The following is a 20,389-nucleotide window of genomic DNA, read 5'->3' as shown; positions in this document are numbered from 1 at the left end:
AGCGGAAACTGTGGAGAGATACTGCTGCAGGTTTGCTTTCCCTGACTTGTTCAGCATCTTTCCTATGCTGCCCAGGATTACCTAGCAAGGATGGTACCACCAACAGTAGGGAGTTTTCTTGATTGCTAGTTAAGATAACTACAGTTTGAGGATGTCCCTTTCTCGATCTTCTGTCTTCTTTAAAGACCCCAATTTGCATCTCTTCTGGACCCCTACAATCCTGGGGTTTCCACTACAACTGAGGTTGCATCTTCACTAATAGTGTCTTCTGGGTTCTCTTTGGAGAGGCTCTCACCCTAGTGCACAGAGGAAGCAAGTCAGTAAGAAGCATCCTTCTATGGTTTCTGTTTCAAATTTCCTTCTTGGTTTTACTTGATGTCAGATTACAGCCAGAAAGATTAAATAAATCCTTTCCTTTCCCAGGATTCTTTTGGTCAGTGTTTTATCCTAGTGACAGAGAAGCAATCTAAAACAGAACTCTATACCCTTATGCCCTCATGCCAATCTGATGGAGGCAATTCCTCAGTTGAGATTCTGTCTTCTCAGGTATGTCGAGTTGACAACAAAAACTAACCAAAATGTAAATGAACATGATCTAACACAAATTTGACGACTCAAAAGACACACGGGCGGATGACGGAAGGATTGTGATGGGTGACAATGCAGTAGATGGCTTTACTAGCAAAATACAGAGAGCTCACTCATAGGGTTAAGTACAGAAGGTTTAATTTTGGAGCAGAGATTCACATGTACTTGAGATAGGTATGATGATGAAAATACACAGATATCTTTTAATTGCTTTGAATTCTTAACAAAATCAAAAAAAAAGTTGTCTACTGAAGAAGGCAAAAGGATGAAAGGCGAGAAATACAGCAGGGTTGCCCAGCAACATCGACAAATCATTTAAGTTAAATGTCATGAATTTTAATTAAGACCAGTTATTATCTAAGTTTATTTCCTTGCCAGTTAAGTTCAGCTACATGGGTGATCTATGCAAGAATAAAATTTGATTTAACCAAGGTTGGCATTGTGGTTGGTAAACAGGCACAGAAATCAAAGGTAAATGCAAGGCGGCAATTAAAATGGTGGTCTATTGGATTTAAACAGGGAAGGAGAAAATGTCACGGCAGAAAAGATCCTAAAAGTGACAAAAAACAGACACAGATATGAAATGAAGGACATTGGAAGGTGAGCTATCATTTAGGTTAGGATGCCACGGAAATGAGCAGGAAAGAGAAGACATGATATAATAGATCAATATATGGGACTAGCCAGACATGGCAGCTTAGATCTGTAGTCTCAGCATTCAAAAGGCAGATGCAGAAGGATTGCTGCAAGTTCAAGGCCAGCCTGAATACAGAGTGAATGAGACCTCATCTCATAAAAACTGAACCAGCAAAACCCAAATCCCTTAAGAATAAAAATATTTATTTTCTGCATAAAAATTCTTCAAACTCTATTCAGACTTATATAAGAAGATAAGCACTTTTAAATCTTGCTTTGCAAGTAAACTTCATTTGAGATGACGAGTCTTTTTAAATTCCTGCAAATACAATAGGAAACTAATGAAAAGAAGTTCTAAAGAAGAATGATGTGAAGAACACCTAATCTACTAAAACATGAGGGAGTAAAAGTCTGAGAAATATTTACTTTTCCATATACGATGCTGAAAACCAAAAACAAAATTATATCCAAATTAGTTTTAAGAAGTTCACTAAACATTGTTGCTCGCAACCAATTAAATTTTAGATGAATCAAATATTAAAGAATAAGAAGTGGAGAAGGCAGCACATGCGGCTGTAAAAACTAATCCTGGAGTGAGGAGGGCCTAGCTAAGCGCTAATCAAAATGCAAAAGCAATAAAGTCTGATGTCAAGAGATAAATACATAAATACAATACTGACACATTTTCAAATCCATAAACCCAGTAAAGACGACAAATGGAAGAAAAATATTTGCAACATGTATAATAAAGGGCATATTTTCTTATCATAGAATTCTTCTAAGAAAAGGACAAATGCACATAGTATGAAAAATGAGCAAGATATGTAAATGGACATTTGCAACAAATGAAGCACAGAAGCGAATAAGCACATAAAACGATACTGAGTACATTCACAAAGAAATCAAAATTCAAATAAGAAATGTACCAACTTTGCTTATCAGTTTGCCAAAATTTTAAAGACAAGGAGGTGCATAAGACTGATGGAAAAGTGCATAAGAAACTTCCTCAATGATGCCAAATGTGTGAGTAAGTACATGCTGTTCTGGCTTCTGTTTGCTATGTATTGTTTTTAATGGATGAATCACTGACCATGTACTTTTAATTTCAGCAATGTGTCTTATAGGTACTCCAAGAAATGGACAGTTCCATACAAGCAATGATTTGTTCTTATGATCTTCACAGTTAGGGTAAGCCAGGTCAAGTGTGATATTGTTAGAAGCTATGATATGAAATTGTTCCAATTAGCACAACAAACCATTTTGTACTGATTTGTAAAGACATCAAGAGTGCATTGCTTTATGAAAAATCCAAGTAACACAACAGTGGGTAAAATAGATAAAAATACAGTGTATCTGAACGACAAAGAAAGGTCACACAGAGACACATGTTCACACATACACTATAAACACAGAACATTTCCAAATTATACTCAGTAACATTTGCTTTCCATGTGACAGGGACTAGGATCAGAAATGAACTGACAATATGGAAAGGGAGGGCCTTATGATACACTCCAAGAAATTATTTTGAAGTTAGCACTTCTAGTACATGAAATCAGGATGTTTAAAACATTTTTTGGAATTTCATCCATACATGCTTTCTTTAACAAACTCACCATTTATTCCTTCCTCTCTCACTCCTTCTATATCCCTCAACTACATGTAATATTTTTTTAAAAAAAAGAAACACTGAGTCCTCCTAATGTGACCAGTATGTACATGGGTGTAGTGATGTCACTCCAGCATGGGCAGCCTTTTACTGAAGAAAACTGACTTTCTTTCCGCCAAGTAGCTATATAGCTCCTTGGCTGAGGGTGGGACTTCATGATCTCTTCCCCGATCCATGCTGGAATTTAGCATGGCTTGATTCTGTACAGGCCTTACACATGCAGCTAACACCTGTTATGGGCTCACGTATACTTCTTCCCTGCAATGTTCAGAACACACCATTTCACAGTAGTCCACTACTAACTCCAGATGCTCCAATCTATCTGCCCCACCTTCTGCAATGACCCTCTAGCCTACAGGGGGAAAGTACATTATATGTATGTATGTGTATATGTATATATATATGTGTGTGTATACATATATATGTATACACACACACATATATATGTATGTATACATACTTGTATGTATGTAGATGTCCATATGTATCCCATTTAGAGCAGATCACTTTAATCTCTTATTCTCTGCAAATTGACCTATTATGGATCTCAGTATTAATCACTAAGAAGCTTCTCTGGTGAGGGTAGAGAGCTTCACTAATCTCTCTATATGAAGATAGCTATTTAAAGAGCTGGAGAGATGTCTTAGAGGTCAAAAACCCTTGATACTCCTTTCATGAACTTAGGTTCAACTCCCAAAATTCACTTGACATCTCATAATGGCTTGTTGTTGTAGTTTCTAGATGACCAAAGCTTTTTTCTGGCCTCCTGGGGCATGCTTTCTGATCTCCTTGGGCTTCTATATGCTCATGGTTCAGAAAATATCATATGGAAATATATATATATATATATATATATATATATATATATATATATATATGTTTGTGTGTGTGTGTGTGTGTGATATGTGTGTAAAATAAATGAATCTTTTAAAAAGACAAGTATTTAGGGCACAGCTCAATATTATGTCTGTTTTGCAGAATAATAGTAGTAGCTCTTCCTTATGGTCTATGACCTATTTAGCTACCAGCTCTTTGCCCAGTGAACAGTGTCAGGAATGAGTTCCAAGTTGTGGAATTCAGAAATCAAAACACAGTGAGTTATTCTCATAATATTCATATTGCTATTGCAGCAATTACATCGCCTGCCAAACTGGTCCTTACTGTACCTTGAAGGATTATATCTGGGTAGGAGCATTCATTACTTTTTTCCCAGCAGTGTTATGTATACCAAGGCACTGTGAAAATCTGGTCAACAGGAATGATGCTTCCAGGTCACTACAAGCTTGATTTCTCCACTTACTATGACTCAAGTTTGTATTATCCTTAGCAAAGGGGACTTACTAACAACTCCTGAAAAGTAACCAAGAACAATTTCAATGTCCTGTATAAATTTGGTCTATGAGACCCCATTGTTTAACCAATTGAAAAGAGATAACCTACACTCTGTAATGGGCTCTTGGTTTGATAGCCTATGGCATCTGGGAGAAACATAATTACCACAAATAGGTAACTGCATGCAACTTGCATGTATGTATTTTAGGAAGCTTCTAGAATATTGAATCATCATATGTATTTTCCAAAATCTTTAATATTAGTTACCAATCTTTATACCTTTGTTTACCACTCTAATTGGGGGCATGAACATGGGAGAGTAGGGTCTAAAAATGAGGTGAACTAAAATCCCATGCAGTAACCAACTTCATACAGAGTATCTGACAATTTATACCCAGAAGGTTAAGAATAATCACACAAGCATGGTGTTCAGTCACAAGGATAAACCACATTTGACAAAAACATGTTTTTCCATGGAGACACAGGAATAACAATAGCTGAAGTAACACTCCTATCCACTACTCCTGGGAGGAGCACGAAAGTGAATTCCAAGGACAACCCATGCCATGGAGGAACAGAAGTTACAAGACTCTCATCTTATGTACTTGGAGTTGTCTCACAAGGCCTCAGAAGTCTCACACTACTTCATTCATGGGCCATGTTCCCCCACACCCTACTTTACCCTGCCCTCTCAGCCTCTTTACTACTTAACTCTTCCTGGCCCATTATTTTAGTTCCCTGCGTGGTAACACCTACATTCCACTATTCCACCTCCCTTGGAAACTTACCAACATATAGCCATTTACCAATTGCTTGACTTCTACAGGTGCCCTAATTTAAACACACATACCTTTTTGTGCATGTGAACTCTTTATCATCATCATCATCATCATCATCATCATCATCATCATCCTGACCACAGTTTCCCATCTCTCCTCTCCTCCCAGACCTTCCCACCTACCTCCCCTCGCTTCTTCATCTACTCCTTCTCCTCTTTGCTATTCAGAAAATGGCAGGCATCCCATGTATATTAAACAAACATGGAATACCAAGTTGCAGTAAGACTAGGCACCTCCCCTTTTATTATGGTTGGACAAGGCAACCCAGTATGAGGAATAAGGCCCCAAAAGTTGGCAAAAGAGTCAGAGACAGTCACTGCTTCCACTGTCAGGACTCCCACAAGAAGACTAAGCTACACAATTGTAACATATATTACAGAGGGCCTAGGTCAGTCTCATGCAGGCTCCCTGTTCAGTCTCTGTGAGCCTCTATGAGCGCAGGTTAGTTGTTTCTGTGGATTTTCTTGTGGTGTCCTTGAACCCTCTGGCTTCTACAATCATTCCTCTCCTTCTTCTGTAAGATTCCAAGAGCTCTGCCTAACGCTTGTTTGTGGGTCTCTACATCTGTTTCCATCACTTGGTTGATGAAGCTTCTCTAATGACATTTGGGCAAGGCCAATCTATGAGTATAGAAGAATATCACTAGGCATCATTCATTGACTTTTTTTAATTTTCCTAGTTGTGTTTGGTTCTATGCTAGGTCTCTGGGCTATCTAGCTTCTGGATCCTGGTGTTCCAATCAGTTTAAATAAACAGATCTTAAGATAAATGTATTAAGACATAGTCCAAAATTTAGATTGTTCTTTTGTTGTTACTTTGTTTCATTTTATTTTTCATGGAAAGCACCTAAAAGTGTTTATATAATAGTAGTAATGAGGGCACCAGGTATCTAGATCTTGGTTTCTGAATATGATGCAAAACCATGCTAGGTTTCCTTGTAGGAATGGCTTAATATGGGGCCAGAGCAGGGAATGTACATAAAGGGGCTAAACCTTGTCTTGGTATGAAATGTAAACAAGCACTCAAAGAAAATGAGGACAGATCTGAAGCAAGTCTAAGACAAGCTGAGGTCATTCTCACTGGATAATTCTGCAGTGATTTGAACACCAATGTGAATAAATATTAGTAACATCTAATGTTGCTTAAAACAGCTAGCATCGCAGTGTCTCACATGCAAACCCAGGAAAAAATTAGTGGACTTGAGTCACCAAGGAAGCAAAACACTAGGGTGAAAATTATAAATTAGACACAGGAAAATTATGAACTGAATTTTAAAAATACTATATACTATGGTTTAATACATGAACTGAATACTATGAACTTATATAATGGTTTGACAAAAGAATGTTCATCTTATTAAGAAATACCCACTAAAAAAATTAGGAGTATGTGACTCAGTGGTTTCAATATACTCTTAAATGAATTGAAAAAATACATATATATTCTAGATGATTATAATGACGATGATGAAGATAGAATAAGGATAACAATACAACAAATACAAAACACTTCAAATAATTAAGATAGCTAGGTAGATTATTTAAGTGGTTTTGTTCTAGTCTATGTAGACTCCTTTGCAAATTTCAAATTGTAAGTAAGATATTTTCTGTACCCAAAATTTCAAAAAAAAATATATAAAAATATATTTGCCTAGGAAAGGGCTAGATCAGAAAGGATGCGTTGCCCAAACCGCAAGCATTCCCAGTAGAGGTTTCTCCTCAGACTTGGGATTGTTTCTAAGAAGCTAGCTGTGAGCCATTGGAGTTTTTTGTTTGTTTTATTTTATGTATGTTATTGGATGCTAGAATCCTGGAAGCACATGATATCTGTCTGATCAGCTGTTTCCTGCTAACTTTGTGCTTTATGACAAAACTGTTTTTCCTCTGGTGTGGCATCGAAATGTTGCCAACCAGTGACAGGACCCCTGACACCAAAGTTCATGGCTCCCAGGTTAGCACATTTTGTAGGTGTTGTGTGCATGGTTAGTAAGAGCAAGCATGCTGTGTGAAGCCACTGGAAAAGGTCACCTGGAAGCTCATGTCAAGCTTCTTTTAGACTGCCTGCGAACCACTTTTAACTGATTTAATTCTCTGTCCTTTTAAAAAGAATTATTTATTTTACATACCAACCTCATTTCCTCCTTCCTCCTCCCTTCCTCCTCTCCCTACCTCCCCCCACCCATCCCTCATCCACTCCTCTGAAAAGGTAAGGCCTCCCATGGGAAGGCAACAAAGCCCAGCACATTAAGTTGAGGCAGGACCAAGCTACTTTCCCCTGCATCAAGGTTGAACCAGGCATCTCACCGTAGGGAATGGGGTCTAAAAAGCCAGCTCATGCACTGTATCCTTGTTTCACTATCAGCCATAAACAGGAATGTACAGATTTTTTTGTCATATAGCTTGAGTGTGTTCCTAAAACCACAGTCAATGAATTGGCTAGATAGTCTAGTGGATAAAAATAAAGTCTGATGCCAAGGCTAAAGAACACACATGCTGTGGCATATCCCCAGCACCCTCCCAAACAGGATAGATAGGTAGATAGGTAGATAGACAGACAGACAGACAGACAGACAGACAGACAGACAGACAGATAGGAAAACTAATAAAGCAGAACCCAGACAAAACATTTAAACAAGTGGAGAACCTGTACCAACATATCCAAAAGTGTTTCTTTATTTAGTGCAACTTCAAAAGTCTAATTCTAAAATTTCTATTAAAAGCCTCAGTTCAGTCAGGAAGAATAAAATAAGATAATCTCCTTGATAAAGGTTATTATAAAATTATAGCTGTTAAGACTATGGAATTTTGGTAAAGGGTGAAATTAACTAATATAACAATAAAAAGTGCTTGAACTGACCCTGGCTTCCATAGATTTTTTTGAGCTCTATTTGAGAAGTGGAAATGTAGAACATTGGGGAAGGGGGCGTGATTCAGGAAAAGGGACCAGGTTAATTAACCACGGGTTTAAAATGAATTTGGATCTCCATCTTGTATCATCTATAACAATTAACTCTGGATACACTTATTTATGAGAATATATAATATGATGCTTCATCATAAACTAAAATGGATTATTCTGGTATTGAAGAGGACTATTTTTTTCATAGACAATAAACTGCAAAATGTTACACACAACAATATATTCGGCTACACTAAATTAGTGACTGTTCAATAAAGTGCACCATAAAGAAAAATTAAAAAGCAAGGGGGAGGGGGAGAGAAGGGGGAAAACCATGGTGGAGATTTAAAATAAATTAATAAATTTTATTTTAAAAAATTTAAAGAAAAGAAGGCAAAGAATGTGAACAAATACTTGGGATAAATAATGAGGATAGTAATTAAAATACTTAAAACATTAAAATTTCTACAAGTAATTCTAGTACTGGCATTTTTAAAAGACATTTAAACTTATAAGGAATTGTCCCATCCCAGAAATTAAAATATAACGTTGAATTTTTAAAAGACTCAAGTCTTAGTGAACAGTATACAATATATTTTGACTATTTTATAAAAAACGCATGTGGTGAACAATTATTTAAGGATTCATACATATGATATCTCCTTCGCTGTTCCCATATCAACCATTCCACTCCCTCAAGCTCTCTCCAATCCTCTCCTTCTCTCCTCTGTCTTCCCCTTCTCTCCTTCCTCCCAACCCACCCCACCCCCATACTTCCAACTTTTGCCTGGCGATCTTGTCTGCTTCCAATTTCTAGGAGGATCTATATATGTTTTTCTTCGGGTTCACCTTATTACTTAGCTTCTCTAGGATCACGAACTATAGGCTCAATGTTTATAGCTAGAATCCACTAATGAGTGAGTACATACCATATTCATTTTTGGGGGTCTGTGTTATCTCACTCAGGATAATGTTTTCTACTTCCATCCATTTGCATGCAAAATTCGATATGTCATTGTTTTTTACCGCTGAGTAGTACTCTAATGTGCAGATTGCCACACTTTCTTTATCCATTCTTCCATTGAGGGGCATCGAGGTTGTTTCCAGGCTCTGGCTATTACAAATAATGCTGCTATGAACATAGTTGAACAAATGCTTTTGTAGTATGATTCGGCATCTCTTGGGTATATTCCCAAGAGTGGTATTGCTGGATCCTGGGATAGGTTGACTCCCAATTTTCTGAGAAACGACTGCACTGATTTCCAAAGTGGTTGCACAAGTTTGCATTCCCACCAGCAATAGATGGAGCAGGGAAGGAGATATCTTCATTGAGGGGGCCATTTTGGGGTTGGCAAGAGGCTTGGCTCTGGAGGGGTTTCCAGGAGTCCATGGGGATGACCCCAGCTAGAACCCTGAGCAGTGGAGGAGAGGGTGCCTGAACTAGCTTTGTCCTGTAGTCAGACTGATGACTATCTTGAATATCACCATAGAACCTTTGTCTGGCAACACATGGAGATAGAGACAGAGACCCACAGGTGAGCACTGGACTGAGCCCCCAAGGTCCAGTTGAAGAGTGGAAGGAGGGAGAATATGACCAAGGAAGTCAGGACCAAGGGGTTGGTCCACCCACTAAGACAGTGTGCCTAAGCTAATGGGAGCTCACCAACTCCAGCTGTACTGGGACTGAACAAGCACGGGATCAAACTGGACCTTTTGAATGTGGCTGACAATTGGGGCAGACTGAGGGGCCAATGATAATGGCACTGGGATTTGTCTCTACTACATGTACTGGCTTTTTGGGATTCTATTCTCTTTGGATGTCTACCTTCCTAAGCCTGAATGGAGTGGGGAGGGCCTTGGACTTTCCACAGGGCAGGGTGCATTGCCCTCTCTTAGGACAGGACGGGAGTGGAGGAAAAGGGTGTGTGTGTGTGGGGGGGAGCAGAAGGGAAGTGGGAGGAGGGGAGGAAGTGGAAATTTTGATTGGTATTATTTATAAAGTAATAAAAAAAGAATAAAAACTCCAAAAAAGGATTCATACATATGTAACAATGACATTAAATGCATACAATCAAATTAACATGATGCACACAGTAGGAACCCCTGGAGCAGGGAGGGGCTCTGGAACAAGGAGGTGGAAAGACAGGAAAAAATATCTACGTGCAGCTTTCTAGTTGAACTGAGGACAGGTTCCCAGATGCTTGTTTTCTTGCCACGATTTTCTTCTTACCTATTCTCAATGCAGTGCACTGTAAGTACCATGGTTATGTTAATACCATAAATGGTGTTTCTAAACTAAACAAACAAACAAAAGAAATACCAAGCACAGAATCCAAGTCTACTAGTGTACATGTGCGCCTACACACAAATCACTGCTGTGTCTTCTTGCCCACTGAACCAAAGTTTTGTTCATTTTGAAAATTATTTATGAACTTTTATTTACCTTTAAATGTGCCATTAACTGTACAATAACTTCATTTTGTTCTCTGTTCTATGTGTGTGTGTCTGTCTGTGTATTTGTGCCTCTGTCACTCCTTTCTGTCTCTCTGTCTATCTATGTGTGTGTGTGTGTGTGTGTGTGTGTGTGTGTGTCCACAGAGAGCAGAGATACTAGATTCTTCTGCAGCCAGAGTTACAGACATGGGTGCTGGGAACTGAACTCAGGTTCTCTGGAAGAAAACTACACAATCTTAGCTACTCTGCAGTCTGTCCAGCCCCCAATATTTCATTTTCATTTATCTCTAAGTATATTGCAATAAAAGCAAATTCTAGTAACATTTTTGTATTTGTTATATATTTTAATTTTATAATCCCCTACTTTTCAAGGTTACCAAAAATTCTATGGATAAAGAAAACTATGAAAGACAAAAAGAAAAAATATTGCACACAGGAGCATTTTTCAGGTTTACTATGAACTAAGACATTTATTTATTTATTATTTATTTATTTACGTGAAATGTTAAGGGGCTAACTATGAAGAAAACAGCATAGTTCAATAAGGAGACATATGCTAGAGAAAATTTAGAGAAAAAAATCTCTTTAAGGACATACAGAACTTGGACTTGGGGCAGTGAAGTCATGTTGATGGTGACTCCATACTGTGCTCATGAGGTCCAATGTGTTTATCCAGGTATCTGTTGGTCCTGGGGTGAGTCTGGTTGAAATTGTTTTAATCCTCTGTTCTTATGGACTTCCACAGAATATTGTGTTATCATTTTATATCTAATTTTGATTTCTGTGGGATAAAAAAGAAAGGAAGGGAGGAAGGAAGGAAGGAAGGAAGGAAGGAAGGAAGGAAGGAAGGAAGGAAGGAAGGAAGGAAGAAAGAGAGAAAGAAAGAGAGAAAGAAGGAAGGAAGGAAGGAGGGAACATAGTCAAGATTTACTATTTTCTTTTAAACAGCAAAAACACAAAGAAAACATGTTGAGTACTGAGCAGGGTTCTTGTCTATGTGAGAACCACAGTTTCCTGGAATCTAAACTCAGAGCTCGCACGGGTTTTGTAGCCATGGTTTTCCAAGGCTCAACTGTGTAAAAATAGAATATTATTTAATAAATTAAACCTGACAAATAAGCCACATTTATGTCTACTTGCAATGAAAGCTGCCTCAAAGTTGACGAAGCACAGTGCTACAGTGTCTGACGAAAACATCCTCCACATAACGAGGTCCCCTGCTATCTGATGCTCCCCTGTCCCAAGGTGACTCTTGGGGTGCTCAGGGAAGAGCACCCCAAATCCCTGGGAGCTGCTCCTTGGAGAACCTTTTTTTGGCATCAAAATCTCCTCCTCCAGATGGGAGAAGCATCTCAGACCCAAAGAGCCCCACCCCTGTGCCTTTAATTTGGCCTCCATCCTGGGACCCACTCTGTGGGGACCAACCGTATTCAAGACACCTCTTTCATGACTGGGATCTGTGAATGTTTGTGATCCATGGCCACATCTCCAGCCTCTACCTCTATTATTCTATTGCAACCCAGACTCATGGGGAGAGAAGTAAGTGAAATCTGAGGAATGGCATCAGTGATTAAGACGATGCCCTGTGAGGAGTGAAATACACACATGGGTCTCCTGGTAAAACGTCCACGTACTTGGCAGAGTTGGGTAGTGGTACCTGGGAACATTTGTCTTTTCTTCTTTACTTTTTTTGCGTGTTACTTTAAAAGATCTCCCATTCTGTTAATTGCAATACATCAGGGCTTCCCAGGATTAAGAATTAATCTTAGTTAAAAAACAATGTGACTCTGCTATGCTCCTTGAATTTCAACAATTCATATTCTAGAAAGACGTGGTTTATAAAGCTATATAAAGCAGGTTTACAGTGACTTGTCACGCTACACACATCAGGGTCAAAGAACTTTCCTATCAAGGTATGTGGCATCTAACATAAAATTTACTTTGTTTGCAACCTTATCTGATTTCCTTCTGTGCTTGCAGCAGCTGAATCCAACTATACATTGATTTCTTATTTTTAATCTGTTTGCAGTTTTCCTTTATGAAAAGTGGCTTATTTGTGAAAACTGAATAAATTGAACATTTTAAAAGCACTAAAGAATATTAACTTTGAAATGTACCCAATACTAAATCATTTTGTAGTGTGGCCCATATTCTTTGATTCCAGCAAAACATACTTTTGGAAAAAAAATCTATCCTTCTATTGCTGAATTAATTATTTTAGAATTAACCTTTCATAATTATATGTTGGTTAGCGATAGAGATGGTAAAGGCTGCTAGAAAAGGTGCACCACCAGTATACTACTAATTATATGTTGATAATGAGGTGCTTCTGGCCAGTGTTCTAATGACATAACTTCAATATTAAAATACAACCCAATTATTTATTTGCTTGTTGCTGCCAGGGCATATACATGAGGGAAAATGAGCCAGAGGTTAAAATGCTATGCCTTCTGTTCCCTAAATAAAAGGTCACTGTAGCACTCTGACTCTCTGCTTCCTACAGGGCAATTTCTGTGTTGGAACAATGATTTGTTAAGATTCTTCAAGCAGACATGCATGTCCTGCATTGCTCTGGCTGTATGGTGGTTACAAAGAGTGAGAATGCATGGTCTCTGTCTAGCTGGGAAGGGGGCAGTTGCATGCTTCAGTTTTATGAGTTGAAGGAACAATCAAAAGTAGTCAGAAGACATGAGTTTGAGTCTTAGGTAAATCCCTTGATGTCTATCTATACTTGGACAATTCCCTAAATAGAACAGAGATGGTGGTCTCAAGCTCCTCATCTAAAAAAAAAAACAAAAACCCTACCAGTCTTGTCCTCACACTTCACAAGATGGGGATGAAACTAAAGAATATATGTGGAATTGTTTGTGATTTCAAAGGCACAATAAGATGCTAGAAATACATAAATAGAAAGAGCAAAACACTCTTTGCTACCCACATATGCAAGTACATATAGGTGGGACGAGGGAGGAAAGCAATTTTATAGAGAATATGGCTTGCTTATTTTGGAAAATGAGTGTCATCTAGGGAAGAGAAATAGAGAGCAGCTTCAATAGGCACATCAGAGTCAAAGGAGTGGAATGAAAAGGCAGTCTGTAAGTGCAGTAGCCAGCGCTCCACACAGCCTTACATGCTCAGGACTGAGTAGGTAGCTACAGCTCCCAGGATTCTATTTGACAGCATATTCAATGTTTTTAAAGTTCTAACTTATGTTATAGTTAGCAGCATATTTTTTGTATGCTAACAGTGCTATGATGTTATTATCACTACATCCCTATAAGCGATGTGGAAACTTGTCATAAGGATGTTAAGCCCTCCTTAAAGGTAGAACAACACATGGCCGAAGAAGTAGATGATTTACAGCATTCAACTCCAAAAGCCAAGCAATTTCTTCACACTGAAAACAATGGAGCACTCCCCCAGGTTCTACTCCTCAAAGAAATTGATGGGGGATGTGAATATAAATAAAAAGGAACCTGCAGTAGATCAACCACCAAAAAAATTTCCCAGTCTACCAATATCACTCCTTTGATATCGTTAATATTTTTTTCCTTCTTAGATATCATATCTGACATAATGAAGAAGCAGAACCACACTTTGGTGAGTGAGTTCACTTTCCAGGGTTTCTCTAACTTCCATGAGCACCAGCTCACACTCTTCGTTGTGTTCCTGGCACTGTACATATTAACCCTGGCAGGTAACGTCATCATTGTGACCATCATCAGTCTTGATCGTCACCTTCACACTCCCATGTACTTCTTCCTCAGCATGCTGTCAGCTTCAGAGACGGTGTACACACTTGTCATTATACCAAAAATGCTCTTCAACCTTATTGGTCTGAGTCAGCCCATTTCCTTGGCAGGTTGTGCCACTCAGATGTTTTTCTTTATCACGTTGGCTATCAACAACTGTTTCTTGCTCACGGCCATGGGATATGACCGCTACGTGGCTATTTGCAACCCTTTGAGGTATTCAATCATCATGAACAAGAGGGTGTGCCTCCAGCTGGTGTGGGGAGCCTGCAGCATTGGTTTAATTGTAGCCATGATACAAGTGTCCGCTGTGTTCAGGCTGCCCTTCTGTACCGCCAAGGTGGCTCACTTCTTCTGTGACATCCGACCTGTGATGAAACTCTCCTGCATCGACACCACTGCCAATGAAATCCTGACTTTGATCATAAGTGTGTTGGTGATCTTGATCCCTATGAGCTTGGTTTTTATCTCCTACATCCTCATCATCTCCACCATCCTCAAGATTGCCTCTGCTGAGGGCAGGAAGAAAGCCTTTGCCACCTGTGCCTCTCATATCACAGTGGTTGTTATCCATTATGGCTGTGCCTCCATTGCCTACCTCAAACCCAAATCAGAGAACACCAGGGATGAGGACCAACTGATCTCTGTGACCTACACTGTCATCACACCCCTCCTGAACCCTGTGGTATACACCTTAAGGAACAAAGAAGTTAAAGAGGCTTTGTATAGGGCCATGGGCAAGAAACTTCCATGATAGTTTGTACCCATTTCAAACAGGATCACTGAAGATTCTCCAGGAATTCTCAAGGAAGACATGGAGATATTTCCACGAAGTTAGCAGTCATGATCCCATTAAGCAGTGATCTGGTAAAAGGAGGTGAGAACAAAAGATCCACAAATTCAGCCACTTGAGGAAGGGAGATACAAGCAGGCACGAGTCTCACAGATAAACAGCAATAAAACTCTAATATTGAGAAGTACATCAGCCATCTGGAAAGCCTGATACAGAATGAAATCGGGAGAGCAGACAGAATTAATGAGGGGAGGCTGCTATCAGGCAGGGATAAAGGGTTTTTAGTATATTCTGTAATACTCATGGGGGGAGACATAGGTTTCCCTTTATCCATGTAGAACAAATAAGTGTAGCACATAACTGTCCTTTATGAACAATTTACAGCCTTTTGCTTCTTAGACACCCCATATAAAATGGATACCAGAGTTGAGAATATTGAAAAGTTAGCAGCCCATGAACTTGTGGATCTTTTCCATGGAAGCTCCAGGTTATAAAATTTGTAAGTTTGTGTTTTCAGGGTCATAGGAGAGAACTATCTTTGGAAAGTCATTAAAAACCATTGGTGATATAGTTTAAGAAGTGACAAGAGTACTCACATAAGAACTTGCCTTGTGAAATACTTTCACCTATGTTGTTGAGATTATATATGAGCACATGAGCCTGGAATACACAGATTAGAACTGCTTTTGGAACACCAAACAGAATGGATGAGAAATGCTAGCTAACATGGATAAAGGAAGGGATCTAGGGCAGAAATTAGGGAAGTGCAACAACTGGGGAGATTTAAATGGGTAAAGAGGATGTAGCTAATGGTAACATAGTGACTCAGTAAGAGAAAAATGCTGCCAGAACTATCAACCATATATATTAAGGTTCCCTGAGGTCTTAACGGATAAGACGTATTTCACTTTCACCTCCACAACAGGCTACAGATAACCAATGCCTAGTGACTTGGTTTTCAGACTACATCTTTATGACCTTCTTTGGTGTTTTATCAGTTAATGGAAATCCTTCATGTTATTATCAGCACCTATTCAGCCAAGGCATTCCTCTACTAAATTTGAAATACCAACACAAAAGCAGCTCTCCCTTTAAGAACTATTTAATAATACCCCTAAAGATACCACTCCCGTGTGCCCTCCAGTCTAAACCCAGACATTCCTACGTGACCATATGACCAGCTTGAACATTTCTTATGCTGCCTGTATGGACTTTAATGTAAAATGTGTGGCAAGTAATTTTTTTATCTACACACAGTTATAGCTGGAGGGATGTTCAACACAGTGGTTAACATTTCATTTCTACCAGGTGGTGTGTTTCTCTAAGACAATATATGTTCTTTAATTTAAAAAGCTAGAGCTTTATTCAAATATTTTAATTCCTCAAATAACTCACTAAAGCTCAGCCTTAGAGCAGTACTTTTGGGGGATTTGAAGTGAAATCCAAGAGAACCCAAAATGAGTTTATTCTGTATCTACTAACTGAAGACTTTTCATTTACTTAACAAATAAAAATTAATTAAATTTGTCCCTTCAACATTATCATAGATAATCTATATCTGTAAATCTTATCAATCACTTAAAGTACAAGGCAGCCGCCTTTAGAAATCAGCAGAACTAAGTCACAAGAACATAAACCTATATTTATATGGTTATATATGCATATTATATGTGTATATGTGTATATTTAGTCATATATAACATGTGAATGAATTTTTCAATTTCTCTAGTTCTCATCAATAAAAATTATATCCAAAAGTTCTTGTCAAACACATGAAAGGATAATGATAAAGATTATTTGGAAGTGACAAAATGGACAGATATTCTCTATTACTGTGAGTGGGAAACACAGCTGTACTCCCCATAAACTGGATCACTCTTTATTTGCAGAACAGTTTGCTAATCTGTGCTCTGTTTTACCATGGAGTATGGTTTGAATCAATTGCAGCAAAATAACCACAGTAGGAATTGCTGTGAAGACCACAGGAAATAGTAAGAAATACCATGTACCATTAACATGATTGTAACTGTTATTAGCAAACATCATCCCCATGTTCCTACCTCTTCAAATGTTTCTGCTTAATTGTGTACTCCCAGATTCCTTCCTCACACTCTTAAGTCCTAATTATTAATATTATTAAAACTTTCACTAAGTCTATAAGTCACATATCTTGGCCCCTTATGAAAAATATTTCCCACACCTTTATTTCTATTGTTTGATAGCAATTTCAACAGTTTGTGTCTGTCTTCTCAGTACATAACAGTTTTCCTCAACCTAGTTCAGTAAATTCCAAAACTGTTTCTAATAACCCTAATATGAACTACGTATTACATCCTGGCCTTCTCATAATTGCACAGTCTCTGTGAGTGTGTACATACACACATGTACAAATACAGACACATTCATAGAGTGTACTTAGCCTTCTGTTGTGGGGGTCAGGCCTTGTGTTTCCCCTCTAAGTGTATCTATTCTCCTCTATTGTATCTAATTTCAGTAACATTCATGAGTATAGCCACATCTGCTGCATGTTTTGACTAAATACTTAGAATGGATAGAAGGTTGATTTTTCAGCTGATGTCAGTGCCAAAGTTGAATGCCAGAAGATTATATCTCCAGAATACTGAAATAAAATTAAAATCTTATTTTTAAAGAATCTGAATTTTATTTTTAAACATTTAGCAATCATACCTAGACACATTTTATTTTGCATAAGGAACACTTAGTCGCCACTGCCAGCCTCTAAGTTTTTCTATAAGTCATTAAAGCATATGTTCACAGCATGAGGGGAGACGAACATTTTACTGGTGAACTGAGATAGGTGAAACAATAAAATATCTTCAGAGAAATTCCACATTCTTAGCATTCTGTTTATATATTACGTAATAGTTGTTTGTTGAAATAATTTACCATGGACACTGTCCTCTATTATTTAGAAGTTTAATTAAAATCTTGCTGAAAACCCTGTCACCAATATTGTGAAGACACATCACTTAATTGGAATTAAGAAACTAAAAGTTAACTAAACCAGAATTTTAAAACTTGCTTAAAAATTACCAAAATTTGTGTGTGGATGTGTGTGTGTTCATGTTTATGGAAGTATATGTATTCACAGGCAAGCCAAATGACAACCTTGGGTGTTGATATTTAGATATCATCTTTGTTTTATAATCTCACAGACCTTGTATCAAGAAATAAAGTGGAGAACAACTGAAGAAGACACACAGCATCAACCTTTGGTCTCCACATGTACACACAAAGAGAATGTTGACCTAAGTTTGGAACAAAGAACACAACAAGATGCCAATTTAAAACCCTATATGGGATAAATGGTATCATTAGTCTGACAGACTAGAGTTGCTTAGAAATCTTTACCATGTTATACAATTAGAACACACACAAACAACTATATATACACATACATACATATGTACACATATATACATATAGTAAATTTTGAAAAGTAAATGCAGTCAAATCAATAGAATAAGGTATTTCAGAGCTATGTGTGGATTAAATGGCAAGTCCAATTCCAGACTAAGGATCAATATAAAAGTAACTTCATATGCTGAGGTAGGGAGGAGCATGAACAATTAGACTACAGAAGGATTCAAATCCATAGGAGATACAAGCCCCCCAGAGGAAGCTTTCCTCTTCACATTTTTTTCTAAGAAGTCAGAACCATGTTGGTGTTTTTAAGACAAGAACAACCTAGACAGAGAGTCATGGCAGGTGTTCAGGGTCTATCAAAAATAAAGATCCAGGGAATAAAGATCCAGGGGAAGATAAGGACATAAATGAAGGAGACAGCAACTGCAGGAAAGAAGTGTTGAGCTAAAAATCATTAATATGTAAGTTTCAGTAAGGTACTTATATAGAATAATTGACCTAAAGTCTCATTCAGTAAAATCTATACATCTTTGTTAATAGAAGTCACAATTTTAAAAACAAGTATAAACTTTAGGAATTGTGTGGAAGATGGAATTTAGATTAAATAGAGATAATACATCCTCATTATTTCCTTTTTTCCCTAAAAAGCTCTACTAAATTTGAGATAAGAAGGAAAAGTAGTCATTTCAATAAAATGTTCATAGAAAATAACATCAGATGAAAACAAAAATTTTTCAGTAATTTAAAAAGTATTTCAATCAGTTATTATTGAATCCAATGCAATTTCATGCCAAAGAGAATATTGATCTAAGCTTGGAACAAAGAACAGAACAAACTGCCAATTTAACACCCTGTACAGGAGAAATGGTATCTCTGAACACCAGAGTGTGTCGTTAGTCTAACAAACTAACGTTGCTTAGAAATACTTACCATGTATCACCTGAGAGATTGCTGGAAGTTGGTTGTCTACAAAGATCTGCAAAGCTGAAGTGGAGCTGAAACTCCATGATGATGCAAGATGAGGAAGAAGAGGTAGGAGAACATCAGTCACCCTTTCAATAGCTTCCAGCTCAGAGTCAGGACACTGAAGAATGTTCCACTGTGCACCTCAGCACTTCAAGGGAAAGACATACATCTAGACGGTTGAATGCCCTATTTTGGAAAAATGAAGTTTGCACTCATAGACTAGCTCTATTACATTAGTAGGTGAAGCGAAGAAATAATTAAACCCATGGATAAATATATCTTTAAACTCTCATCAGGTAGGTTTCTGCTTGCAGTACATGCTGACTAACACAGACCAACAATTGACCAAAGCACAAAGAATAAGAGACTGCAGAATGCTCAACTCTAAAGAGAACACATATACCACACAACCCCTTCCAAATGCTCATTGTGGACAAGGGAGCAGAAAGAGTATAAGAGGTTTTGGATGACAAGGTAATCTCTTCTGGACACAGCACAAATAAGATCAAATCCTGGTATGGAGAGGTGAGCTGAGAACACATTCTTCCCCCTATCTATGAAGTTATTGACAACTGGTAGCTACTGGGAAAGTCCATTTTCTCTAAGGGTGTAGTTACTAGTAAGTTGACTACTTACTGAAATACTTTGGATAGCACAAATTGGCCTTGAACATTAAAATAAAAGGCGTAAAGTTGTATGGGAAGGAAAAGGGGAGGATCTGGCAAGAGTCGGGAGGATGAATATGACAAAGGTGGCAGATACAGAGAAGTAAGCCAGATACACATCAGGTGTGCAGTTCCAAACGTTTTCGGATAAAAGTGATTGTTCTGAAAGAAAACAGACAGGTGAATTCAATACAGACATGGAGAGGAATGTCAGAAACAGAGGAAAATGTCAGCAAGTGAAAAAAATCACAGAAACTGAGATTTTTGAATAAATAACAGTAAAACTGAAAATGAAAAACCCAATGAATCAAAGGCAAATACTGTGGAAAGCACAGCCTATAGACTTGAGTAAGGAAAAGAAAAAGAACAATATTGAAGAATCACTGCATTCAAATGTAAATAAGGAAAAT

The 20,389-nt window shown here is 37.9% G+C and overlaps 1 protein-coding gene across 1 annotated transcript; it reads left to right on the top strand.

The window, feature by feature from the left end:
- Window positions 1-13,992: 13,992 nt before the first annotated feature.
- LOC142858166 (olfactory receptor 10J1-like) lies at window positions 13,993-14,922 on the top strand. Its single transcript, XM_075987359.1, has one exon. The coding sequence runs from the start codon at window positions 13,993-13,995 to the stop codon at window positions 14,920-14,922; it is 930 nt and encodes a 309-aa protein (XP_075843474.1).
- Window positions 14,923-20,389: the final 5,467 nt, after the last annotated feature.

This window comes from Microtus pennsylvanicus, chromosome 10 (genome assembly GCF_037038515.1).
Source record: "Microtus pennsylvanicus isolate mMicPen1 chromosome 10, mMicPen1.hap1, whole genome shotgun sequence".
NCBI lineage: Eukaryota > Metazoa > Chordata > Mammalia > Rodentia > Cricetidae > Microtus > Microtus pennsylvanicus.
This window is presented reverse-complemented; position numbering and strand designations above follow the sequence as displayed.